This window comes from Musa acuminata, chromosome BXJ2-4, assembly GCF_036884655.1.
Source record: "Musa acuminata AAA Group cultivar baxijiao chromosome BXJ2-4, Cavendish_Baxijiao_AAA, whole genome shotgun sequence".
In the NCBI taxonomy this organism is placed as follows: Eukaryota; Viridiplantae; Streptophyta; class Magnoliopsida; order Zingiberales; family Musaceae; genus Musa; species Musa acuminata.
Window position 1 is genome coordinate 4982637 of NC_088341.1, and position 27837 is coordinate 5010473.

Here is a 27837-nt window from a genome sequence, read left to right on the forward strand (position 1 = left end):
CAAAAGGCTTATGCAAAGTAAGAGTTGCAAAGATCATGCAGTGTTGTTATTTTAGAGTGTCCTCTGCTGGAAAACTGTCGCATGTATAAGCAGGACATATCATAGCCAAAATAATAATAGGCTTCTCCCCTAAACTATTAGGCTTGAATAGGTCTCGACAAATTACCTTTGGATAAGAACTGTTCATGTCCAGCTTCATGCCCCCACCAGCTTCCCTTGATATCGACCCTTCAACCTACAAGATCTACAAGCTTCATGTGTTATATTTTGCTGACAACATCCAGTACTGCATCGAATTAAATTTGAAACAAGCTTTCTCGACAGTATGCTTCATGCTTCTTCAATCAAACCCATTAAAAGACTCTGCTGCAAGTTTATTCAAGAGTATTTTTCTATTATAGATTCTTCAATCAAACGCATCTTGAGAAAGTTGCCATCACAAAGGCATATGACAATAGTGAGCACTCCACTCCACTGTGCTGGAATGGCCATTTCAGTGAGTCATCCATCACTTGAGACTAAAGTTGCATGCCTGCCGCTTGATGATTACTCCATAGTTATTAAACTACACTCTGCAGAAAAGCAAAGAAATCTTATCCTCTTAATGTGATCAACAAAGTTGATTTGCATTACTTCACTTATTTCCCGGCAATTACAGAGTTGCAAGCGCTCAACCAAAAAGCGAACGCAAGTTGCACACTTAACATAAAGATATGTTTTAACTTGAATTTTGCAGGTTTAGGTTTATTAAGATTTCTTTTCTTTACTTGGTATTGAGTCAAATATACCCACAGAAGTGACAATTTTCTGCAGGAGAAGACCCTAGAAAATAAGAAAAAGCATCTCAGTCAAACTGGGATGCTTTTCCCACACTTGATCTGTGAATCCGCTTGACAACCTCAAGTGGAGAGAGAGTCTTGAGGATCAAAGCCATTTGTGGTTGAACTAATAAGACATGAGTTTCCAAACCTTACCCCAGCTTTTGATAGACCGGCATTTGGGCAAAGTACCAAACACTGCACCACCAATCCTCTCTGGTGTTTCTTCACTTAACCCACCATATACACTTTGCAAAATTCTTTGAGCTAGAAAAGGTGTTCCACCCAACCTCCACAAGCACTGCATCATCAAGAGAAAGATTCAGCCTTTCAAACATCAAAAACATCAAATGATAGTGGTGGGTGGAGCCACACATGTTCCTATTCTGGTCGTTTTCTAGGTGAGGCATCTCAAGTCCACAACCACTCCCCCTCACAATTCCATGCCTGATAAGGGAAGAGCACGGCCTTTCTTTCTCTTGTCAAATAAGTGACCTGCATCACCAAGGTTGGATTGGGTCACTTTCTCTAAAGATGGCCACCAAAGAGACATATCTACAAAGGCAAGATACGCAAAGAGGATGCTAATTATGGTTTTGTGTAGGCTCTCTACAAGCTGTCCCCAGCTCCCAATTGGGCGGGGATCCAAGGTGGGCCCACACTAAGATGGCAGCAGGCCCCACAAAGATAATCCTGGCATCAAGTCCTTGTCTTGTTGTCGAATAAAATAAGGAATTCATATTACGTGGAGCACTTGAAGTGGAAAAGGGACAATTAGGAGGGTCAACATAGAGTTTGAAACTTGGGGACAGCGGGTGGGTAATGGAGGTTCCCACGAAAAGATGCAGCTTGACATGTTTGAGAACAAGAGAGAAAGAAGCTTACTTCTTTGTGTACCACATCGCCCAAATGATGCTAAAAGAGTGCGGCTCTCTCACAGCTCTTTTGTGTGATGGATGAAGACCAACTCCTTCACGCCTAATGCCACTGCAAGCAGGATTTTTTTTTTTACCTCTTTTCCACCCAGAAAACAAAAGTAACTTGAAGAAATTGTTCCTCAACACTAGAAAACAAGAGAATATAACCATTAAAATGCTAAAAAAATATATTGCCATTTGATTAAGGCTGAAGTAATATAATCCAGCCTATCAATAATGGACACACAATACAAGAAAATTAATGGGTACGTAAAGAAGATCTTATTTTCATAAATACTAGACAATTCTCTTAACAAATTTCTAAATGTGCACACATACTTATAGTTTGTGAACAATTCCCACTAGTTAATAAGTAACGAGGCAAGAAATATCAAGATTAGATCAGATGACGACTGATAGTATGTGAAAGGGTTGTATGCAGGTTTGGAGGAAACTATAAGAAATGAACAGTTGTATTTAATTCTCTGAAACGAACAATATTTGCATTCTTCAGAGAGATTGAAATTTTCCACAAGCAACAAAATATCAGGTTACTGAAATGTACACCCAATGACTTCTTTTTCAACCATGTAGATAAAACACCAAGTGAGACAATTGCAGAGCACAACTGGCTTTCTTTCCCTTTCATCACTAACATAATAACTATCGGAAATATTCATGTGATGATATACTAGGTTGATCCATATCCTAGAAGCCTAAGTTTTTTGGTTGAATTGGTATCTGGCATCATATGACCAAATCTGTAGAACAATTCAATCTTTCCAATCATAGTGGTAAGACTGAAATTGGAACCATTTTTTTCCTTTGATTTGTCTTTTACATCAGGACTTCCATTTGGGCTATCGAATCTAATATCCTCAAATTTTGCCACTACTAGCATCCCAACTATAATTGATCACAATTTTATTTATTGTAACTAGGAGTGCAGATAATCTCTTTGTTTCAGCAGTTCATTTAGCTGCAATGAACAATGAACAGTACATAAACAGAAAACCATATAAACTCTAGAAAGAACTAATCTCATTCAGTTCAGGTTAGAACATAGCATCTTAATATATTTATATAAAAATGCATTTAGGAACATGGTATAAAGAAAATATGCAAGTATGTTAACAAAGATAGAGGTGGTATTATAGTTGATTTGTCAAACTTCACCATCACTATTTAAAATGAAAGATAAAAAACTAATCAAAAGAACTGCAAGCTAGAACAAGGTAAAAGTTCAGATGCTATCCAGCTCCAAATGACCAAAAAGAAACTATCTTTAAGTGACATTCTTAAGTTACTTTAACGCAAGGTACTTATATATTTTTTCTTGATCTACTTGTTTGTGTCCGCCTGAAATCATGCAACTGTCTACACAACAATAAGAAAATTAAATGTTAATTTATGATGCACCTCGAATTGATATCACCAAAAACCAAAAGTTAATACTTCTCAATATTCTATTTCAAATTGTGTCATTTCTTTTGCTAAAATTTTAGGCATTTTCTTAAGTTTCTCACTGGTATCCTTGTGTGTTATTGGGCACAAAACTCAATAGTATATGCAGCAGGTCTGCAAACTGATCCTCTGGAAGAAGAAGGTTGGTTCATGGTTGTGTGTATATATATAGGGATCCAAAACAATACTGCAGTAAAAGATTGGTATCCATAAACAGCAAATATGTGGGTGAAAGGTTTTAGTTCAGAGACCTGACAAGGTTGGAGATCTTCCAACCTTTGGAAGAAAGCAGCCTCAGAATCTTTCATCATTGCTAACTGCACAAACAAAGATCAAAGCATTAATTATTTTACCAAAGACTTCCACTCCCTTTTTGCATCTATATACCCAGAAATAACAATTCAAAGATGGCGTGATGAACACACCATGTTACCTAGAAATAACAATTCTCCTTCTCCACCTCTCCGTTCAAAGATGGCATGATGAACACACAATTCTCCTTACCTAGAACCAAGGCCACCAGTTGCTTTCTGTTCAAGGCAAAGTGGCTAAGACAATGACAGTGTCAGATGAATTACCTGTGCAGAGTGCAAATCAATAATGGATAAAACATTGGTTGTAATAACTGAAAAGATAACATAATATTTGGGGAACAAGTGCAACAAGTAACACTACTTTATCATTTCTACTGCCAATCTGCTCATTTGCCATCTCTCACCTGACAAGCTATTGATCTCCAAAACTGTTTTCTAATAAAAGAAGAGAAAAAATACCAGAGTGTCACAGACAGTAAGATTGACAGTTCTCTGCCCTGATAGGTGCTACCAAACCCTTCCATGTTCATCTTGCTCCATTTCTATGGTGGCATATAGCAGCAGCCCTTCGATCCATTATTCTCTTCTTGCTTCATGGATCTTCCAAATTCTGGTCAATTAGATTCATATGGTTTGAGTGGGTTCTCTAATTTAGCATAATGTTGACCATTCACCTATTGAGATCTAAGGTAGAGCTAACATCACACAGGGCAAACATATGTAACCTAACAAAAACAAATCAAATAAAAATTCCTCTTCTACTTTTTCAATTTGTATTGCTTTTGTTTATGTTGCGATCTTCACTTCTTTAGAATTAAGTTCTAGCCAATCAATTTGCTCATGATTTTCCTTGGTGTTAATCTAGATCACAGAAGTATTTATGAAATACCACTTAAACTCAAAATACAGTTTACCCCAATCGACTTGGCACAAGAATCGGCAACTTTGTATGGCAAAGAGAACAAGTCCTAATGTCCCAACTATTTGATATTTTTAGTTTAACGAAAGATATTACCTTGTATAACTTTATAGTTTAAATATAACTTTGTATGTCCGAACTTGGATCTTTTTCCATTATTGGGCTTTATACAAGGTGATATCTTTTGTTAAACTAAGAGTATTTAAAAAATTGTTTATAGTTTCTAGGAAATTTTTTTTATCTCCCTCTACCTCTCCTCACAAAACTAGTACTATTTGTCTCAACTGTTCTTTTAGAATATTACAAGGCTTCTTAAAATATGTTGTACCATCTTAAAAGTTAAAACAATTCTTTCTCATCTTATTTACATTCCACATACCTTCGTATGGCAAAAAAAATCATTAAACAAAAATCTCTAAAAAAAGATTGACCATGCCAAAAGATATTGTAGAGACTATTTCAAACTAAATGACTATTATGATCAACGCTAGAATTGTTATCTTAATGTTCCACGCAACATGGGCTGCTATACGATGGAGTGCCCAATGAACTCAGAACCTACCACCACAATTGACATAAAATATCAAGCCTATCTTAATGATAGCAAGTCTTAAGGAACTTGAAGCATCACCACAATTAAAGAATTCACCCTTGGCCATCATCTACAATCTAAAAATGATAAAAATGCACCATCCATGAGAAAACTAGCATGAATTTAGTAAATACAAGTGTTCGCTTGGAGATTACCACTGTTAAATAATTCACCCTTGATCTCAATCTAAAATAAAAATGATACAAATGCACATCTTCACCTTCACAAGAAAAAACCAGCATGAATTCAGTAAAGACCAGTGTTCACATTATTGTGACAATTCTATACATGCTGCAAACTACCTTAAGCAAGATTTCAGCCAGCAATCTGCTGCAGAAAGAATTGAACAGTTTGTCAATTGGTAGACCCTATTCCTACTACCTAAAATTTGAAGATCTTGTCAAATTTCATGCAAAGTTTGTCAGTTTGTCTCCTCACAACACAAGTCAGGCCATGCAGCAGATTAGAGAGGTGCTCTTATAATCTTCAGGTTCTTTTATGCAAAAAAGGAAGCCTTGAAAGCAATTAAATTCTCATCAGCATGCCTTGTGTCTCTACATACTGTTACATTGTGAACATATAGAACTTAAGTTTTCATTCTTCGATTATGGTTCAACAAAGATGCCAATGGCAAGGATTTCCAGATGGATCTCTTTGTCTTGTTATCATATAGGGATGTGTTGGTGGATGCTCAACGAGTCTAGCACCCCTAATTGGATTCTAATTGGATAGGCATATGCTAGGTTCTCACAAAATTTTTCTTTTTCCTTTTTGTTTTGGTTGGTGAGGGTTTGTGCTATGATTTCCTTCTATCTAGAGATCATAGATTGTGGCTCTAAATCAACCATGTATTTTCTCAGATTGAATCAATATTTTGCGTGTGGTCTCCTGCCCTAATGGCATAGTCTTGCTTCCGATCTTATAGAAACTCACTATGTCCTTCCAAGTCTTACCAGTTTCAAGACAAATAAAAAACAAGTGGTCAACATTTTCAGCATCTTTATTAAGCACAGACAGAACACTGCATCAAACATCTATTTGGGATCAGCAATTATTTCCCTCATACAGCTCATCAAGGCACAGAAGCAACCTTTGAAATTCTTGTTAAACCAAACAACCTTAGACCACCAGCCAATACTTACCTTTTCTTTTATAGAATACAAAGGCTCTTTTAAAATAAAAAAACTTTCCTCCATTATGTAACCAGATCATTTTATTGTCCATGCACTGAATTCTCACTGCTTTAGTCTCTTACCAGATCACTTCGGTAACTTAACTAACAACTGTATGTAAAAACCACTTGCCATTGACAATTATGTCTGATGCTTAGCATGTTCAGGAACTTGTGAATCTGATGCCCTTTTCACCAAGTCATGCATTATATTTTACTAAGTTATGCATTATACTTCCTCTAAGCAGCCAGTTATCATAATACTATAAACCATTCAAGGGTAACTGTGAGAAGGCTCTATATCACAGGATAAAAGAAAAAAAAACCAAGAATAGAAGTTCCAATGTGCAAAAAACATAAATATCAAAAAGGTATAGACTGCAGCAGAGAAGGACTAGAAAATCTGTTTGTCCCATGATAAAGCAATATACAGACACAAATTCCTTAGAGACGAGTGGCAACTCAGAGTTTCACAGTGCAACCTATGACACCATCACTAACCTGCAACAAAAGTTACTAGAAAGTTTGATGCTAAAGCATCTTATCTCTAGTTTTCTAACCAAAGGAAATACCAAACACCAAAATGCCTTAAGAAAAGGCTTTCATTTTATGCCTCTGGAATCCAAAGCTAATTTGAAAAAGAGACAACCTAGAAAAGCATATCATGCTAACTGTAACATATTATCATATTATTTAATCGGTGTTTTCTTACAAACATAAAATTATATTGATGACATTAAAGATCCACACTGGTCATGACAATATGATATGGCACTAAATTGTTTACTAACCTAGATTGGTCATAGCAAAATTTTTTCTGATGTAGCGGCATCATCCTTAATCATCCCTTTCGCTTCCCATCAACTCACATGTTCCTGACCTAACTACTTATGGTACACGTTATTCTCTAACAAAAGGTTATTCATAAAAAAAATAAGAAAAAAATAATAATTCAACAATTATATTAAACACAGAAGCAATGGAAAAGAGCAAATCAAGTAATTATGATGACAGAAGCATGAGTCCCCATAGCTAGACACATTCATGCCTAGGAAGAGTTATATCCATCTTTGTGTAATTTTTGACAAGGCCATAACTTTCTCCAATTTCAGTAACTGTAACATGTAATTCCAGTTTCCTATTCCATGTTCTGCCTTTCATGCTCCCTTGTCAATTACAAACGCAGTAAAAATCATGATCCAAATACAAAATATAGGCAAGAACGATCACAGAAACCAGTAGATTTTTGCCCACCATCAAATGATCAGAAACCAAAGGACCTTCCGCTCAAACACACCGAGAAGACAGGGCAAGGCAATGAATGGAAGAGAAGATTACAAACTCGTAAGCGGTCCCGATCTCGTGATCGGACGAATCTCTCGGCACGCACGGCAGATCTGGATCGACGGATGGCGCCGAAGGAACCTCCATCCTCTCGACGCCACCCTCGCAACCTTTCACTCTCTCCTCCCTCGCTCCAAAACCAATCCAACGAACCCCACAGTAAAATGAAAAATGCTATCATTCGATTTCGATTTTTCCGTATACTGACTTACCAAATCTCTTGTGAAAGATCAAACAACATCTTTCTTCGTTCCTTTTCCTAATGTAATCAATCTACCACATTAATCTTGAGCCTCGATGAAAACTTTGCACTGAATCAAGCAGAAATCATTATTCTTATTCAAATCTCAAAGCTCAGGAACGAGGATTGTGACAAGAACAAGCCACGCAGATCAGCGGTGATCATCAATTTGAACGCATTCAATTACTGTGATTACTTGCTCGGGGAAATAAGTCGTAATTGCATGGTTTAAGTTCACTCGGTCACGGGTTCTCTTTGCAGATCGACGTGGTTGAACGAATCCATTTGAGAGACGTCACTTGACATCAGTCTCAGTCAAATTGGCTTAATTCGCGACCTATAACCCGTTTAGGAAAGCAATCGGGTGTGGACCCGATAGACGCTCCAGTGTCAATCTTTTCACGCGCGTGAGTGCGATGAGACTTATAACCCGTTTAGGGAGACAACCGGGTTTGAACCCGAAGAAGGCTCAAAAATTTTGACGCGAGACCGGTCGCACCACCTCGTCCCTCTTCGCCAACCGGAGCGAGTCCTCCTAATTCTTCGTCTCGAATAGATCCCTCGGCTAAACAGAACGCGACGCCCCCAGATCTCACGATGATGTCCCCAAAGCCTCCCATGTCCGATGCCCGAGCTGCTCGCTCGACGTCTTCCAGTTCCAGGTGATTCTCTCTCTCGCCCGCCCTTGTCTCGGTGCTTTTAGGGTAGTGAAGCCGATCGATTTCTCTTATTCCTTCTGGGTTTGAGTGTGGGAGCATTAATCTTGGAAAACCCTAACGGGGGAATCTCTGATGGGGTTCGGTCTTCGTTTTTTATTTGACTTGAACCCACGAATACGATGACTTAGTAGGCGCGGAAGGAAAAGCAAATGAGACCTACATGCATTCTTGGTATTGGATATTGCATGTCGTCGGAGTTTCAGATTTGTAGGATTTCTGCAATTAGAAAAAAGTAGAACAGCTTGTGGGAATTGACAGAAAATTCATAAATCAACGACACATAAGTAACATCACATAGTCAAACTGTCCTTCTGCAGGGCACCACAGAGGCCCTTGTTGTTGTTGGCGCTTGCAGTTGACATAATAACACCATATTTTGGACTTTGGAGTGACGTTAGGTGCAGAACAATGCCAATTGTTTTCGCTTCTCTTGCATCTAGATATGCTGATTCTATAAAATTCGTAGAATGTGATTGTGCAATGTTATTAGAAGAAATCTAGTTCTGCACACATTTAGCTGCAGCTGTGAATACTACCAGCCGAACTTATTCTTTGTGGGAATTGATGTCCAAGATTTTGCTATTTGAAATTAATCTGTATAGTGTGGTAACAGGGGCTTTGCACGCAAGCAGGTGAAGGGAGCTGCAGAACCCTTTGGAAGTGCGACACATGAGCTTCTGTTTTAATGGACATCTCTTAGTAGCATGGTCCAAATGATTGAGTTTGATGTTGGTATTAACTGTGGATCATAATTGGATTATTCAGATTAACAAAATGTTATCAGTCTATTGGATTGGATGCTTGAGATCAACCCCATTGGCATCAATGTAGGCCCAACTATATCAGTAAGAGTTGGTGGGTTTTACAAGAAGCCCAAGACTAGCCTATAAACCTATCTTGACTGACACTTCTGGTGATTTATTAGCACCAAAAATATCAGGGGTTGATGTTAGCTCAAGCTGATTTATATTTTGATCTGTTGGTCAGTTGTTAAAAACACTCAGTACATGGTTGGTCAATTTGAACAACTAATTAGGAAAGAAGAAGTTGTAAGTTTAGCCTCTAACAGAAGTCATAGTAAGTTTGGCAAACCAGTCTGCTAGCGCGTCAGCCTCTTAGAAAATATGTTTCTTATTTTGTCTGTACATGAAAAATATGATACTGATAGTCCAAGGAACTTAACATTTAATTTGCCCATGATGGAGATCAAATTCATACCAATTCAGTTTGAATATGGTTTATGTGGTGATATTTATTATTTTATATGAGATAATGGTTTTTGCCTTTCTGTAGACGTCATAGTAAGCTTGTTTGTGTCTACTTTTCTTTATCCATTTTCAGCACTGTGTTCTGTAAAATTGTTCCTGTGGGAGATTCTAAGCTCCTCTAATATTGTCATGGTGAGCCCTTACAGTTGTTCTATCTGGTTTGCTAATGATATTCTCTGTTCATAGATAAACATGGTTTAACTAGCAATAAAACATGTGTTAATTTTCACATTGCTCTTGTAGGCACACTCCCTTGCAGATAATACATGTTATTGGGAACTTTATGAGAATATGGTCTGTTTACTCCTTGTATCACTATCTATCGCATCAAGGAGATAGTGTAGTAGCTTTTATTTTCAGTTGCTTGGTTCCAGCTTCTATTATTTTCCTGGTGCTGCAAAAGCCTTGGAAAGGGAGGCCTTTACCCAATTCACAGGTGACCTAAGATCTTTTTGCTCTTTATAGTTTATATAAATAAAAGACTAGCCATTTCTGTAATTTTTTGCAATTTGCAACCATCTGTCACATTTTATTCATCTTCTGAAGTCAGCATTCTTTCAGATAATACCGACTGTCATTAATGGAGGAATAATGGCATTATATTTCATATTATGGGGAAAAGGACTTTTATCATGTGGACCACTAATGTAAGTTGTGCTTCTACACATTTGAGATTTAGATTGAACTTTTCTTTTGTGGTATTATTGGCAATAACTGACTGAAACACAAGAAAAAAGGTTATCTAGGCACAGTATTGAGATAAAAAGGTCCTCTCCCTTCTCTTTGCCTTATAAAGCTTAAGCAAATGGACTTCTAATTCCTCAAATTGGACAAGATGGACTTGTTTCCTATATTGGATGAAATTAATATTTATGTCTTTAAATTGGAGTCAACTTATTGTTAAACTGGGGGTAGATGCTTGTTTATAGATGACCAAGTGATGTTAGAAACAGAATATACTAGTTGAAATAGGACTCCCAACTTACCCATAATGAGTGTTATGTTATACTTTAGCTTAAAAAAAGGGTTTTGAGACTTTAATCTGACTATTTTCTTGATATAAATAAATTTTCAACTCGTCTACATATAGAAAATTTGAATAAAGTAAAAAACCACATGAGACAAGTAAGGCACTTACCATTTTTGTATTTGTACTGGTAATATAAAGCATGCTCATTTTGCAATTGGAAATTTATGCTGAGTTCTTACTGCTCATTATTCTTCTTTTGCAACTTCAGTGCTCTACTGGCCGAGTATGCAGGTGCTGTTCTTGGGGTCTTATCTGCAGCATTATATGGACGGCAAGTCCATATTTGGAAAAAGGTTTGTTGTCTTTCTTGGTATTCAGTAATGCATCTATTAAATTTTCAATGATGAATTTTTTGGAACTGTAATATATTATTTCATCACTTGGTGCACATAGGCATGTGCAGGAGCAAGACCAGTTGTCAAATTTAGCACCTAATGTTTGTGAGCTAAGAGCCAATCTAATTTTAAGATGACAATGAAAGGCTATAAGATAGGATATACACCATCGAATTTGTGCTTCTCAGCCTTCTCTAGGTCGACGAAGAAAAAGTCAAAACTTCTCATATATATAGAGTGCCACTGATGCCAACAGTCCTAACTTAAGTCTAGTAAGAACTTACTCTAGAATCCTCTACCAATTTATAAATGATAAACTGAAATAACTTCAAAATTCCCTGCCAGAATGGCCTATGGATACTTCCAAACTGCTGTCCCTGCTGTATATGTTCTGACCAGTTCCCTGTCAATGGCTTCATGGGGTTGCTTGGGAGCCCTTAAGATTGAGCTGGGTATTTACTTCCAAGTTGGCTAGCCTGCTTGATCAGAAATCACAGGCTTGCAGTCCCGCATTGGGTGTTTTATTCTGTCTACTACCTCTGTCCTGATGCTCTTTCGGACCTCAGTCAAGTCCTAATTGATCTAGGATTGCTGTTCTTACTTTTGTGGTGTCCTCGAGTCTAATTCGAGTGGTTTTTGTTGACTTGAGTTCACTCCTAATGCAAGTTGTAGGATGCTGGATTGGAAAGGATACCTTTCCTATTGTATCTTGGAGCTCTCTGTTCTTATTGTGCCTCATCTACTCCTGATCAATTTGGGGCTAATATCATTCATGCCGAGGCTGACACTTGTTGTCCAATGCTTCCCTAGTAACCAGCCTTGCTGACAATGAGGCCAGCCACCCTTAACAGCATCAATAGACCCCTGATATGGCTGGCTATGCCCTGGGTTTGGCCGGTCTGATTTAGGTTTGAGTCAGGTTCTGGATTAAATCTAATTTTTCTTCCCCACAATGCTGCAAGTCACCTGCTTATTCATCATGCTGTTGACATTTTCTGTTTATGTTTTAGCAAGATGTATTTACATTCCATACATCATTTGCTATCACAGTAAAGTCAATATAATAACACAAAAAATTCTCATGGGCCTTTTTCTGAGAGATTAACTTGCAAAACATAATCCTTGTTTCTTAGGCTGCTTGATCTGCCTTTTGCAACATTTTGCAAGAATGTAATACAAAAATTGAGGTATTGTCTGCTATTGACGATTTTTTTTGCCTAGGTGGGTGGACTCGTTGCAATGCTAGCTTCCTACTACTTCTTGTCAAAAGGATGGGCTACAAGAACAAACTCACCATTTTGTATCCTTTACAAACTAAAAATTTTACCTCAGTCTGCACTTTCTTCTCTATTATTATGCTTAAGTTACAATGGCATATATATATACATACATATATATATATATATACATATATATATATATATACATATATATATATATATATATATATATATATATATATATATATATATATATATTCATTTTCATAGAAGTTTGATAAGCTAGTAATAAGAGGTACTTGACTTGTTAACGCTGCTTATAGATAGCTTTGGCAAAGAACCACTAGTGCAAGCAAAACAATCTTTAGGATTTAAAGAAATGGCAGTACCCATTTCTGCTGGAATTTTATCGGCTTTGAGACGGGTGATTGCTCGCCGTGTGTCACTCAAGGTATTATTATCTCTTATGGAAAAACTTCTGTACAATCTTTGAGGTAGAAATTGAATGTCCCCTATTAAATTGTGGATGTGAAACAAAAGTTAGACATTTATAATAACTAACCCCTGTAGATTATTTCTTCTAGAATCAACTTAAAAGGCGACTTCATGCAATATGTATTGCTTCTGCAACGTGCTTTCTTTTTCCTCTTGCCATGTGGGACACTATCTTAGTAAGTGCAGTTTATGAAATTGTTTTTTATATGTAATTAAAAGTTGAGAAATATTATTTTTCTGTGTGATACTTTCCAGTAGTCTTAAAGTTGTCTGTTTATCTAGTTTATTCATGTGTGCTGGTAATTGATTGACTGCAGGGATCAACATCTGATAGCATTGTTAAGTTTCAGCTTCCAAGTTGGGCATACTTGAGTACTGTCTTCTTTGGAATCATCTTTGTATTCTATGCCGACAACATTGCGGAAGAAAGGTTCATTGTTAACAAAATCACCATACTATTTTTTAATTACTTCAACACAAAATCTCTATAGAACTATTTAACTTCTATCATTATGGTTCATTGTTTGCATATCTTATATCCTTTTAGCATTTGCAATGTTGAAACAGTTTATTTAGGTGACATGGTGGAAATGTGAATTTCTAAGCCATGTATTTTTTTTTGTGGATTGTCAAAATTGTGATCTGAACCATTGGATAGTATGATTCTACGGCCTGGATCAACTCCAGAGAGTCAGTTCAGAACCAGTTTGCATAGTAGAGTTGGGTCAACCCAGAAAAAATGGTCAACTCCTACTAGTTGACCCACGTTTGCCAAGTCAACTCAAGACCATACATAAAAACCAATTCAAGTCAACTCAACCCTAATGGACGCTAACCATAGTTGAGAGCCTTTTCCATCTCTGCTGAGCTCAATATCAACTTATTGACTCATGCTGACAAAGGTGATATTCTTAAAGAGATATGACATATGTTGTATGGGACATTATCATTGTCTGTGGAGAGGCAGTTGTAAAATTTGCACGCCGAAAAGAGGTGTGGTGGTTCGCCTCTAAGGCATTGCTGCCATTGGCAGATACAAGCGGAGTGGTGGCAGTGATGCCGGAGGCTTGGTGAAAAGGGATTGAGGAAGATGGGAAAGGTTTGGGGCATGAGTATTCAGTAGGGTTTTGTGGGTGTGTGCAACTTACTAATGCTACTGCCTTGGTTCTAGGTATTTGAATTTTTAAATCTTTGTGTTTCTTTGGTCTTTGGCCTATAACGAAAAGACCATTTCTTAAACCATGTGGTTCTCATGGTTCATGTAAAATTGATGGTTCTTCCATGGTAAGAAGCACATCTTATTCTAACTGGAACTGGACTGGAGGGGGTCCAGCTTCTGTTTCTTGCAGTTGAACTGGCTTGTGTAGTCTGGTTGTCATAGCTATAAACAATATAAAACTGAAAGTATAAAATATAAATCCCGGTTTGATTTCATAAATTAAATCAAGTATAGCAGTTATATTTATTGTCGAAAGTTGTGAGACCAGCTAATATTTTAGGCTTATTCAACTATACATCCTTATCTGACTAAGTAGACATGTTTGTGTACTGTTGAAACCTGAAATTAGAAGTATAGAACAGTTTGTTAGGCAACATGGTTATAACTCATAAGCACGGATAAAAATGGTGATATTGGCCATAGACAAAGCTTTTGAGAGAATTGGCTGACTAAGCAAACAAATTTTATCATTTTAATTGGTTGTTAGTTATTTTAAGTTGCTATCTCTTACATATGCAGCTTTGTGTCTTTTTATGGAACTTTGTGATCCTTAGGTTTTTATGACAATCATTGAATGATTGTCATAAGATACCATGATGCTGTTACACTAGATATTGCTGAAATCCTCCAAGGAACTTTCTGAGCATTGAAGCCAAGTTTCTTTAACGATGAGATCTCTTTAAATGTGACTACATTGCTATGTTATATTGATCTTTATAACCATAAGGTGATTACTCATGTATATGTCTAAGAATTAGAATAGAACTGGGAATGACATGCTTGGAACTGAGTTGAACTAGTTTGACATTGTAGAAAAAAAATTGTGGTGCCATGATCAGTTCCCAATATAAATGTATATCACCTGACATTTAACGTGATGTCTGTTGAATATATTTGAATGGTTAATAGTGGAGCAATAATATCAGAAAGGATGCATCTCTTGCCATTTATATATAAACTTTATTATCGATTATCCTTTCTCACTGATCTTTTTTAGGTATGTTTTTCTTGTCTTATGTTCTTCGGAGGCCTAACCACCTGACATCTAACATTATGTCTGTCGAATATATTTGAATGGTTAATAGTGGACCAATAATATCAGAAAGAATGTATTTCTTGCCATTTATATATAAACTTTGTTATCGGTTACCCTTTCTCCCTGATCTTGTTTAGGTATGTTTTTCTTGTCTTATGTTCTTTTGAAGTCTAGTTGGATTTACTTGAGGTTTAATCTTTGGCAGATTGCATCTTGTTTTCTCTTCTCCACGGCATCTCATGATTTCAGGAGGGTCTATCATCCTTATGGAGATCTTATACCAAATGGATTTTTCCCTAATAGGTTTTGTGACTTGCTCTTTAATATTGGGATTTGGTATGTTTCTGTTTCCTATTTTGCTGCATGTTCTATTTTCCAGAATGTTTGTGGAGTATCGTGGATAGTATTTTTTTGATCTTGATCATACTATACTATGGTTTTGATCTTGATCATACTATATTCTCACTAGGTATTTTTGAAGCAACCTCTTTGGGAAGATCAAGAAGAGGTCCTTTAGAATCTCAAGATGCTTCAGAGGAGGCTTTTCAGAACCAACTGCAGATGTCTTCACTTCCTAGCTGATGTATGTACTTCTACCTGCTTTATATGATTAATGTTAATCCACAAAGCATTTACCAATTTATATACTTACCTCATGATGTTACATCATCTAAATCTATTTTGCTTATAAGAAAATGGTCATCCTTTGACATACCTAAAATTGTATCATGGAATATAAATTTTATTGTTATTTGGAAGAGTTGTTGGAGAATAGTCTAAAGAAAAGTTTGCTCTGGAGAACATGTATGCTTATCCACCTTCCTATTCTTTGTTACTTTGGAATTTTCCTTTCTTGATTTGTTTCTTCAGTTTTATATTGATATCATGATAGTCTCATATGCTGTACAACTCTACTTCAGTATGTCCATGATATTTATAAAATATTGTGACTTCTAATGGTGCTCTTTGATTTCAGCCAGTAGATTGATCTATTATAAGCTAAATTGTATGTGATAAGGATGACATATTGAGTTGAGTAGGTAGCACAATATTCAGAAATGGTTATCTGTTAAAATACTTGGAATGGCTTCCGGAAATAAGATTCAGAAAAATTAGAATTTCAATTGTTTCTAAAGTTATAAGCCACTCAAAATCATATTGATCTCTTTTTGTCATATAGGTAATTGGCATAAGTTGCACAACAGTTAGCATGGAATGGTTTACATTTGTTAAGAGAATTTTTGATGTCCTAAAGCTAGACATGTCAGCTCTATTGAAGAGACAAAAAAGTGCACTAGTTTGGTAATTTGGCAAAGTCTTATTGGCTTCGCATGTTTGAGCATGTTGCTGATCGATTTGGTATAGTGGAATATACTGCAATTTGTTTGAGTATCATATATTTTTTTATCCTCAAAAAATCACACAAATAGTAACGAGGCATATAGAAGGACAGAGTAGTGATATAGCTGACTTCAATTTATGTCTCGTTACTTGGTATGTTAACATCCTTCAACATGTTAAATTTCAGTTTTTCTTGTACATAAATTTAAAATCTATTATATTTATATTTACTTGAATGTAAAGGTGCATTGATGCAGTAGATATACGTACTTAAATGCATTTTGTCAAATTATAGCATGAGACCTATACTTGTACAAGACAAAGCCAGCAACCAAAATGAATCACAATTGACTCTATGATATTCCAAACTCAATTTTTTATCAAAAAATAAGGAATTTGAATGAGTTATTGAATACTGAAAAGGGAGATCCCCAGTGTATAAGGCTTCCACCAACATGGCATTTGAGAAAAGGTTAATGTTATTCAACCTTACCTCCACTAGCAGTGAGGCCATTTCTGTGACTTAAACCTCGGTCAACCATATTCATAAAGAAGCTGCGACACCAAGATCTACCCTTTTTTGAGAAAATTTTGAATTATTAACTTCAGACTGATCTACCTATATACAGAAATATCTATATTTACAGGACTAATGCTGCATATATCGATTTTTCCTAGACCTTAAGTTGACAGAGCCTTGTGCACTAGGTTCGCCTTTTTCATTTGATCCACTCAAGTTTAGTAAGACTAAATGTTCAGGCCATCCAGCAAATTAGCTTGGATTTTCATATCCAAGGTCTTGACTCCCATGTTTCTGGCTCAGACCTAACCTTTAGATGAGCTGGTCCATGGGTGGCTTGAGCAAAGGCTTTGGAAGAATGGGCAAGCCTATGAATATTTTCAAGTGTACAATCGACATGGAGGGAGTCCATAGAGGAGGTGAATAAATGCTCTCAAAGAGTGATTGGTGGTGGGGATAAGCAATGTGTGTCGTCTCCCTTGTATCAACATCAATTATTCAACTTGGTAGCCTTGTGAACAGGTATCATTCGCTCATGTTTAATAACAGTAGCTATATATCATGATAAGACAAAATCTGATTGGGACAAATGGACAAACAGTGAGTGATGCATACCTGAAAGCATTCCTATGCTTGTAAGAGTACTGAGAATTATTTTCCTTATCCTTGTTCTGTTCTTAAAAATAGATCAAACTAAAAGTTTCATCTGCCATGGATATCACAGCACAGTAATCCTTGATGCCACATGCACTAGAAGGCAGGGATTGGTCCAATGCCACTCCGTTACAAAGTCGCTGTCTCTTGCACCTGGAAATTCACACTGGGAATTACTCATCCCTTTTCCAGCTGGTGCAAATTTATGTATCAGCATGCACTTAATTGTCTCGCTAGGGAAGTTAGTCGACTGGAACAAGTTCCACTGACATCACCAAATTTGGTAATCCTTCAGCTATTATATCAAATTTGTAGGTTATGCAATGTCTATGATATCCTTGCATTTCCATTTAGGGAAAACACTATCCCAAATGGTTTGTAGAACTAATTGATCATTTGTATTTTTTAAATAAATTATGTAAGACATCTAATATTCTATGAATTCATTTCAATAGCTTCTTTAAGTAAACTACATTGTATTAACAATAACTTCCTTTTCTTGTAGGATTTATTTTCATAGCTGTTCTGTCATTATCATATCAATTTGAATTTGGTGGCGAAGTTGATGCATAATTTTCTTTCCTGAGGTACAAGCAGAAGTACATAGCATATGTTTACATCAGTATATGATAATTAATGGGCATGTGAAAGCAATCATTTTTGTTCCATTTTAGCTGGTGCCATTTTTGGAGATAATTGAGCAGTTAATTTTATTAATTTTCCTATTGAAACTAGTGATGGGACTGAATACATATATTTATTACAAGAAATATAGCCGCAACAGCAACTTCCATTTAATTGCATCGAACATGAACCATATCCATTAGACATTTATTAATAATATAATTTCAATTTGAGCACAGTACCTTGAATTGAAATTCATATTTTTTCATCTATGTTATGCAAATTTCACTTGTAAGGGTCTGGTTGATTCTATAATTGGGTATCGTGCGTACCTGGGAACTGCATGAGCATTTTGCGGTTTTGTTTTGCTGTCTGTTTACGTATATCTAATTCATACTTATGGAACCAAGCTACAGTCCAAAAAGGAATGGCCAAACCTTCTAGGAGTGAAAGATGCAGAAATTGGTGCTGTTTAATCTTTATCATTCATAAAATTATTGTGCCAGTTATGTTTGATACTACATTTCTGTTAGCAGCTTGGTTTTCTGCTTTGGGATTCAGAGTACTGAGATGAAAACATATTTTGTTTTGATTGGTGTTCAACTGTAAATTCATTTGACCGCCTATACAAACTGCTTCATAGAAGTCCTCAACCTTAGGTGTGGAATGATATCCAGGCAGCAGCACATGTAGTATAGTTTGAATATTCAATCATCTCTCTGCTAATGATGCAGCCATATGTGGTGATTATATAGCATTAAAAGTTGCTTCCTGCAGGATTCTTTGTTTAGTTACCTTATTGTCATTGCTTCTTATATTGTCATTATTGTTATAATACATGAACCATGATGATGTAATATTATCATATATACAATCACTTGTACTTCTTTCTCATTGCACCTTTATTATTTTTTGCATTATGTTATAGCACATGGGTCATGATTGGAGTAACTGGACCTCTTGAATTTTCATGTATCTGCATTTCATCTTAGATATCCTTAATTAGATTATTAAATTACTGTAACATCATCCCATAAGAAATTCTCGATTTACCGACAGTTATTTACCCATTTATTACTCAAATCAGAGTGTGTCTTTCTTATCCGACACACTTGATGGTGCATTGTTCTGTATGTAGTTACAAGTTTTATGATTGCAACTTGTGCGGATAATATGGATATGCATTATATGAAGTGTGCTGTTGCTGCTATTGGGATATTGTCCACTGACATTGGAAACCACCTAAAGATGCATCAATTGAACCAGAAAATAAACCTACCTAATATTTTCTAATGCTGTATTCCATAGAGAATTTGAGGAAGCTACCTACCAGTCTGCTATGTTTCATCTTTTAGACATAACAAAACTATTCTTTCTGAATTAGTCTTCTTCATTTGGTAATACACATTTCCCTTTTATTTTGCTTTCACTGTACTCATTTTACTCCTATGTATTTGCAGGATCCTTGAATGTTCATTTTGCTTTATTGTTTCTAGAGTAACCATGATATTTTCCTATTATTACTTTATTTATGAACTAATATGGTATTACCGTGGCGTGCAGTAACATACAGAAGATTCATTACGCCTCACCGTAAATTTTCTCAACCAGTTACCGAGATAGTCAAGTACAGAGCAGTGCATATGATTTTGCTCAAAACTGAATTTTCATCTGTGCGAAATGAACTCATGATTACCATAGTTTTAGGATATTGATTAGAGCAATTGTTCCTATTCTTATGTACAATAACTGCCCTGTAAAAATCTTGGGGTTTATACTGCAAAAGAGCACTTGAATGTTCACGTCTTGCTTCTTTCTTGTATTGTTGTGGCGTGTTGGAAGATAAACCAATTGGTTTCACTCTTGGAATTATGCATCTGTCTCATTTTTAATAATACAGTTGTGGATTGCTGAGATATATTCTACCTTCAAATAGACGGATGCTTGCTGGAGTTATTAAAAGCCCCGTAGGGAGTGCCCAGGCATGCAAAGGGGGAGAAGTGGAATTGAAGTCAATTAAGACTAAAAGAAGTTTGCTGGAGAAGTGGAACCCTGTCTGCTTTGACCTTAATATTGAAGTCAATGGAGACTAAAATAAGTTTGCTGGGTTTTCCTTATAATTTCTTAGAATAGCGTTTGCTGATAAAGGATTCTGCAACATCTTAATGTCACGTAGCTTCCATATCCCATGTATTCCATACTCTTGTTTTTCTTGCAGCACTTGTCGGGGCGGAGGAGGATAAGAGCTTTAATCACATCTATCCACTGAAATTAATGCTATAAAAGATCCTCCTGTCCACGGGCAACTTGTACTCAAATTAAATATTTTTAAACATGGTGGTAAGAAGTTAAATTTAAATTAACAAAATATGAAATATTTTTATTCTTTGCCATTGTAACGGTAGAAGTTAATCAGCTGACCAAGTGATTGAAGGTACAAGTCTTAAAGGGCAATTTCCCTATAAAATACTCATATTTTGAGTTATTTCTCAAAAGTATTTTTTTTGTTTTTTTTTAAATAATACCTCAAATCCAAAAAATATCCAAAATATCTCTTAAAATTTTTTGTCAAATTTATTTATTTATTTATCACTAATTTTTTAACTACTATAGTATTTTTATTTAGCTCGTTTATAGTATTTTTTTAATAATGTTTACAATATTTTATTGATGTATTTAAAATATTGTAAACACTATTGAAAAAACTATAGGTGATATCATATTATTTTTTTAATTATTATTCTTATAGGTCATTTTAATATTACATTTTAAGCTTATAATTAGTTTAATTAAGGTTAAGACTCTTTTTAGAACATTTATAATATTTTTAAGAAGGTTTTGTAGTGTTTTTGTTGTGATGGTCAAAATACTATATTAGGTTAAAAATATAGATTTGAGAAATATCTAAAATATAATTTTTTCTAATATATATATATATATATATATATAAAAGACCAGATTTGAAAAGTATTAAGTACGAACTCACTAATTTGCCTTGAGAAACGTGGCCAGGAAACTTCCAACGCCTCTGTGTCACGAGCCGTGTATATATATACTCCGTGCCGTAGGCCGTCATCCAACCTATCATTCTTCTTCGTCTGACATTGCTTGGGAAGAAAGGAATAGCATAGCGATGGCTGAAGGCGGAGCAGAAGGCAAGGCGAAGAGGGTAATGGTGGCCATCGACGAGAGCGAATCCAGCCACTATGCCCTCGAATGGGTCCTCTCCAACCTCCGCAGCTCCCTTTCCTCATCACCTCTCGTCGTCTTCACGGTTCAGCCCTACCCCGAGATCAGCTACTTGAACGCCGCCTCCTTCGGCGCTCCTCGTATGTCCATCCAAGCTCGATGGGTCCTCCCTTCAACTAATTGATTAGTTTCGAAAATATTTTATCTTGGGAGAGGACTGGATCTCTAGCGGTCACAATGTTCTGTCTCTCGATCGTTGCATGTTCGAGGAAACTATCCTGATGTGTTCTAGTTGTGATTTTTCTTTCTCTTCTTTCCTTTTTCCCTCAGCTATGGAGTTGATCCAGACGGTGCAACAACACCAGAAAGAGCTTGCACTTTCTCTGCTTGAGAAGGCGAAGGAGATTTGCATCCAGCATGGGGTGAGTCACATACTTTCTTCTCTATTTTTGTTCTTCCCTCTTTTTTAACTTGACTGTATGTTTGCATTAGAATGAAGCGTGCTTCCTCTTTACATATGTTGATTATCTAATTGATGGCCGTTTAATTGATCTTTGATGCTTGTGAGCTTTCTTCCAATTCTAGTCTATTAATCATGGTTACAAATAAAACAATTTCAATTGTGACTGGTTGCCTGTTGTTATTTTGTGAATTGGAGACTTATTATTATGTCGATGAAAGATCTTGTAACTGACAAGTGAAGCATTTTTAGGTTTCAAAAATCTTAAATTGGGATTTATGTTTCTATTTTTTGGTGCCTTAGCTTTTTAAAGGCTTTGATGCATGTCTTTGCATAAAGCACATAGTTTGTTGTCCCAAAAAAAATATCCACCCCTGGCACAAATGACACAACGGCTCAATTCTTGTAGTATCATGAGACTTGACTAACTCATTGGCATAAGAACAAAATATAATTGGTCAGTTGACAAACTAATGAATCATTGGCTTTAATCTTATGTCATCGACTTCCATTTTGCAGCTTGTGAATTTTCCAGTTGTAGTTACTGGCTAGAGATGGAAGGTATCATATGCAAGAGTGTTTTGACACAGTTTGACCAAGCTGGTACGTCAAATATAACAAGATTTATTTTAGCTCGATGTGAGAAAGAAGAATGTTGCATACAGTGTTTTTAAAGGCTTTAGGCACCAAGGTCCCAAAACACCGTGTTAGGCACTTGCCTAAGTGCCCACACTTGTGAAGTGAGGCACTCTAAAATATTAAAATATAAAAAAAATATAATACGATTGATAAATATGATTCTAAAAATAAAAATATGATAATAAATTGAAATTTAGTACCAAGTCACTTTGTCAATCTTCTAATAATTAAAATGTCAAAAGATTCAAAACAATAACTTTTTACATCAAATTCGATCGTCATTATCAACATCATCCTTTAGATAATTGTATTTCCAACCAGGATCCTTTCTTCTAAATTATTTTGTACACTTGTCATTATTCCTAAACCCTAATAATAGTTCTAAATAGGGATTTATTATATTTCTAAATAACGATTAATAGTGCTAAATAGAGATTGGTAGTTCTAAATAGGAATTAGTTCTAAATATGGTTAATAGTTCTAAGGATTAATATCAGTTTTAAAGAATTATTAGGGTTAATAGTTCTAACAGTGCATAGTAGTGAGAAGATGAGTCATTGACGGTGGAAGGTGAGGAAGGGGAGGAACCTTTAGTCAACGATAGTGGCGACGGAGAAAGCTGCAGACGACAGCGGAGAAAGCTATGGTGGGCGACGTCGGGGGAAAAGGAAGCTGTGAATGGTGACATTGGGGGCAGAGGAAGCTTCAGATATATCAGTCAGTGGCGGAGAAAGCTGCAAACCAACCCCTTGGCGACAGAGTGAGCTGCACATGAAAGTAACGGCAGCAAGGGGAACTACCCACGAGAGCTGCAGCAGCGAGAGCTTCAGACCTGTTTGTCGACGGCGGAGAGAGCTGCACACGGAGGCAGTGGTGGCGGAGTAGAGGTGCGTCAGGGGCGGCGATAGTAGTTCGAGTCTTACTGTGGCATGGGTTTTACTGTGCATGTGTGGGTCGCACAAGGAGAGGGGTTTGTTTACTGTGCTTAGTTGGTTCGAACCAACTAACGCCTAGTTCAGTTGAACCAGTTGATAATCTGGTTCACATTCAATCGGGCACTCGCTCGAGGTGCCCGACACCTAGGCTGAGGCAAGCGCCCAGACAACACTTCATTGAAACGTGTCGCTCGAGCACTGTGCGAGGCACTCGGGCCTCGTCTCGCCTCGCTTGAGTGCCTAGGCAAGCGGCTGGGCACCTTTTAACAACTTTGGCTGCATGCTTAGGACAATTGCTCGAATGATGGTGTATTACTTTATTCCTTGTTGAGGAACTCTATCAAGAGTTCATCAAAGCAGTTTGAGCCCAATGAGATTGTGTAAAAATCTGCGCTTGTTTGTGTGTGAGCATTATCAAGGAAGATAGTAATTATCGTTCTGTTTCAGCAGAATAACATGAGTCATTTGAAAAATCATGTGAACAAAGTTACAATCTGCATAATATCCATAGTGTTGAAATTTGTCACTGTTCTCGATGTAAAGTCCCCTATTGATCAATCATAAGAGAATGTTTCTTAAAAGTTAAACATATATAAATTGATCATTTACTTTACTGCTAAAAAGCTATTGAGGACCAACCAATAAAATGCTTTGCTATAAGAGTTTGCTGGAGTAGTTTCTTAGTATGATGGCATTAATAGTTATCTCATCAAATGATCATCATCGTTGATGTGATCTTGGTGCATTATTATCTTTTTGTGTTGTATCAACAGCATGCTTTCAGAATTCTTTGTGGTTAAATGATGGTCTCTTTGATGTAATCCATTCCTGTTAGATGATAGGCTATAAAGTGATTAGCAGATACAAAGGTCCAGTTGCTTATACGTGCCATATCAGTATTTTATATTCTCTAGCTTGCTATATTTGAAGTCCTATATACCACATATCAGCTAAATTTGCATTTATTGTTTATACTAACTATCTCACATCCTCTAGGCCAATACCAAATTATATTTTGCAGTCCATGAAGACTTTGTTGTTAATGCTGGTATATTATTAAATTGTCAACATCTTTCACCGCACAAATTATAAAAGATTGTCCTATCACCTATGTGTGCGTGCAGTCATGCTTGAATACTGTTGATATATTCTTGGAGCATGTTTTAATAATTTTCATTTTGCATCTTAGGTAGTTGCAGAAACAATCTCTGAGGTAGGAGATCCAAAAGAAGCCATATGTGAAGCAGTTGAAAAGTTGAAAATTGACTTGCTTATTGTGGGAAGCCATGGTAAAGGAGCCATACAGAGGTATCCATTTTATTTCTATGTGCATATCTTCTCTCTTTTGGTGTCTAAGATTTGTAGTATGCTTTACTTCATAATCAATATGGATTTATGGGCTTTTGTATCTCCTCTTCAAATGATACAAGTCCATTGCAGTATATGTTCTCTCATTTAAAGGAGTAGCAATAAGGTCTTAGGGCATGCATGTGACAAAGTGCTTTAGGTACTAAATATATTTAGAACATGAGAACCAATCTATTCTTAGAAACTAGAAAAATGTAGGAGTAAAACAGAAGAAACGTTGGTTCCTAGATTCAATGAAAGCTGGTCTAGAATAACTGTCAACTACATGTGTTCATTATAAGGTGGAACTAATAGAATTCCGAATCATGCTCTGCTACTTTGCGCTCACTTTTGTTGATCGAGCTGCAATGATACAAGTTAGTTGGTATTTCTCTCTTCTGCATGCCCATACTCTCCCTTTATGGTCGTCTTTGTATTCTTTAGCCTTTGAATTGTCTAATGCCTATCAACAACATTATCTGAAAATCCAGAATGTATTTTATCAACTGAGATTTAAGATACTCCATCAATTTGCATAACGATCCTAATTGTTAAAGTTCTTAAAGCTGTAACTATTTACATTCAAGATTAAGATAGCGGTGACAAGCTTCAAAATACTCATTTTCAATTTTCATCTATGTGGTATAGACCTTCATCTAACAACAATATGAGCAGAAGGTCATAGATCCCAGCTATTTGTGGTTGGTTTTATGGCTCTTTTCTTCCCCTCAGGCTTCCAGTTGCACATCTTGAATTTTTCGTCTCTGTAGTGTGAGCTTCATCTAAGAACAAGAAAAAAGACGGCCATATTTCCTAGCTATTTGGGTTCGGTTTTATTGCTCTTTTTCTGCAAAGGGCTTCAGGGTCCACATCATGAATTTTCATCTTTATAAATGCATACACAGTGCACGAGGCTCCCGCCAATATGAGATCTCGGGAGGGTCAATGTACGTAGTTTTAGCTTTAAATATTTAAAGAGACTGTTTTTGTGATTCAAACCCTTATAGTGCGACTTTAATCTAGGAACAACAAGAAGCAAAAGTCATAGATCCCAGCTATTTGGGGGTCAGTTATTTGGCTCTTTTCCTGCTGTCATGCTCTTTTGAGGCAATATCATTGGTCAAACTGAGAACCAACAAATCTTCTGATGGGGACTTTAGGTCTTGTATTGACTCTCCTTTCACCATTTATTCGTGTTGATGTGTTTACTATCCAGTGCATTCGTTGTTCTCTTCTTTATATGTCAAAACCAAAATGATTTTTTTTTATCCTTGATTAAAGTCACCCCTTATAGTCTAACCTTTGTCTCTGGATGATAATATATCATACTATTGTTAGTGGCCATACCCTATGTGGTCTGATTAGGCTTGATAAGTGCAAGGCAATTTAAGTGAGATTGAGATTGGGGTAGTTCTCCAATTTTACTTTAGAGCTCATTGTTAATAATTCCAAAGTAGCAGTGCTACCCCTTAGTTGATCTGAATGGGTAAGTCTAAGAATATGGGGACTATACATGTCTCAGCATTGTCTTCATATTTAAGACCAGTAAGGTCCAAATGATGTGTCTTATTGGTTTGAACTGGTTCAACGTGATTGTTGAACACCACCAGAAAAGAGGAATACAAATTCTTTGGTGTATAAACAGGATCTATTACCTTTAAATCATATCACTGAATCAGTAGTCCATCAAGAATTGCTTGTTTGTGGCAGGCTACTTGTGATGTTTGCATGAGATTTCTTGTTCAATGGACCAAATGCACCACCTTGTAAGGGAAGACAGCATTGACACATTCATCGATATCACAAGTAAAGCATTGTTTGCAGGATATGCCACCTCTGAAGTATGAATAACATGAATCATAGATAGCTAGTGCTCGGGAGTTTGCATGTGTACTGAGTTGTGAGCTCAAAAAAAAATCTGCAACTATGACCAAAGAAGGCATTATCCAAGATTATACCATCTCTACTATCACAGGGAAAGAGCTTGCCTTTGCCGTCCTTGGACACGGTCTTACTTCTTATTTGAGATCAGTTATTACCAGGTTGCAGGAGCATGTGGAGACTCGTCTACTCTAGAAAGTTGCCCCTTTGTGATATTCCTATATGATCATTAAGTGAACATGCTTGTTATCTACGCAAAATCCAAAACCGAAGGCTAAATAATCCCAAACAGTTATGTTCATGTAACGAGCCATATCAATAGTTGATCATTTTGTTGCTGCTTCTTATAAGGAATTCTTTTCAGATACAAGCCTATATATGAACTATGGAGTAGTGTTATGGAGACTGTTGCATATGCTTTTTCACTTGCATATATATCTCCAGGTGTAGATTATGCACAAAATCATCATCTTGATGTCTTCATCATTTATCGACTAATTGTGTCTATTGATTGCAACAGGGTTTTCCTGGGGAGCATCAGCAATTACTGTGTGCATAATGCCAAGTGCCCTGTCCTCGTCGTGAAGAAGTCTGTATGAAAATTGATTCATCGAAACAGAAATAAATGTTGATGGTGTTATGTGACAGACTACACTGATATTTCATCAGGCAGTGGAATATAGTAAATTAAGCCAGCCTTGTAAAGATTGTATGCATATTAAGACAGAACACGATTTGTTCGATGTTTATGCTCTGCGGCAATTGGACAGCCGGAAGAAGTAATTAAAATAAATCGGGCAAGCATGTAATCTTTTGTTTATGGAGGCATAATATTTGATCAGCCACTTGAAGCAATTATTATTATGTTAATACTTTCAAGCAGCTTTAAAGCCCAATAAATATATCCGAATTGGGGGCTCTAAAGTCGATTGTTGAGTTGTTCATGTTGTTTTGTTTTGGAATCCAACTATTGCTGTGATGCGGCTTTGTGTTTATGTGGAACTTTTTTCTTTTCTTTTTCTTTTTGTTAAAACCACATATATATATATATATATATATATATATATATATATATATATATATATATATATATATATATATATAGTTTATTTTGAGGACGGATAAATTGGCTGATCAAAGTTTGA

The 27837-nt window shown here is 36.3% G+C and overlaps 2 protein-coding genes and 1 long non-coding RNA gene across 7 annotated transcripts; 2 read left to right on the forward strand and 1 right to left on the reverse strand.

Annotated features, from left to right (window-relative positions):
- Positions 1-70: 70 nt before the first annotated feature.
- Positions 71-7946, reverse strand: LOC135609634 (uncharacterized). Of its 2 annotated transcripts, XR_010485822.1 has the most exons (6): positions 3633-7946; positions 3451-3516; positions 1704-1805; positions 1194-1313; positions 975-1119; positions 71-572 (listed from the first exon to the last, which is right to left on the reverse strand). It is a non-coding gene; the product is annotated as an uncharacterized LOC135609634 (long non-coding RNA). The 2 variants fall into 2 exon arrangements; XR_010485821.1 differs by lacking the exon at positions 1194-1313 and having other exon boundaries at positions 72-572.
- Positions 7947-8253: 307 nt separating this feature from the next.
- Positions 8254-20101, forward strand: LOC103980796 (uncharacterized). Of its 4 annotated transcripts, XR_010485824.1 has the most exons (13): positions 8254-8442; positions 10011-10203; positions 10329-10414; positions 11006-11090; positions 12354-12432; positions 12676-12803; positions 12937-13023; positions 13165-13277; positions 15308-15438; positions 15572-15685; positions 17688-17900; positions 18123-18204; positions 19805-20043. XR_010485824.1 is itself a non-coding variant. In XM_009397298.3 (11 exons), exons 1-10 carry the CDS (start codon positions 8378-8380, stop codon positions 15682-15684), a joined length of 1080 nt encoding a protein of 359 aa, XP_009395573.1. In that variant the 5' UTR covers positions 8254-8377; the 3' UTR covers position 15685; positions 19805-20101. The 4 variants fall into 4 exon arrangements, 2 of the variants coding, with proteins under 2 accessions (XP_009395573.1, XP_064959158.1); XR_010485823.1 differs by lacking the exon at positions 17688-17900 and having other exon boundaries at positions 19805-20101; XM_009397298.3 differs by lacking the exons at positions 17688-17900; positions 18123-18204 and having other exon boundaries at positions 19805-20101.
- Positions 20102-21313: 1212 nt separating this feature from the next.
- On the forward strand, positions 21314-27533 carry LOC103980798 (universal stress protein A-like protein). The gene is made up of 4 exons (XM_009397301.3): positions 21314-21570; positions 21761-21852; positions 24654-24772; positions 27213-27533. Exons 1-4 carry the CDS (start codon positions 21375-21377, stop codon positions 27289-27291), a joined length of 486 nt encoding a protein of 161 aa, XP_009395576.2. The 5' UTR covers positions 21314-21374; the 3' UTR covers positions 27292-27533.
- Positions 27534-27837: the final 304 nt, after the last annotated feature.

Bases quoted from the DNA above. Each gene is read 5' to 3' on its own strand.
- LOC103980796 (XM_009397298.3), top strand. From the start codon at position 8,378: ATGATGTCCCCAAAGCCTCCCATGTCCGATGCCCGAGCTGCTCGCTCG. The intron at 10,415-11,005 runs GTAAGTTGTGCT...TTGCAACTTCAG, and splicing joins TTATCATGTGGACCACTAAT to TGCTCTACTGGCCGAGTATG. The intron at 13,278-15,307 runs GTTCATTGTTAA...AATCTTTGGCAG, and splicing joins GACAACATTGCGGAAGAAAG to ATTGCATCTTGTTTTCTCTT.
- LOC103980798 (XM_009397301.3), top strand. From the start codon at position 21,375: ATGGCTGAAGGCGGAGCAGAAGGCAAGGCGAAGAGGGTAATGGTGGCC. The intron at 21,571-21,760 runs GTATGTCCATCC...TTTTTCCCTCAG, and splicing joins CGCCTCCTTCGGCGCTCCTC to CTATGGAGTTGATCCAGACG. The intron at 21,853-24,653 runs GTGAGTCACATA...TTTGCATCTTAG, and splicing joins AGATTTGCATCCAGCATGGG to GTAGTTGCAGAAACAATCTC.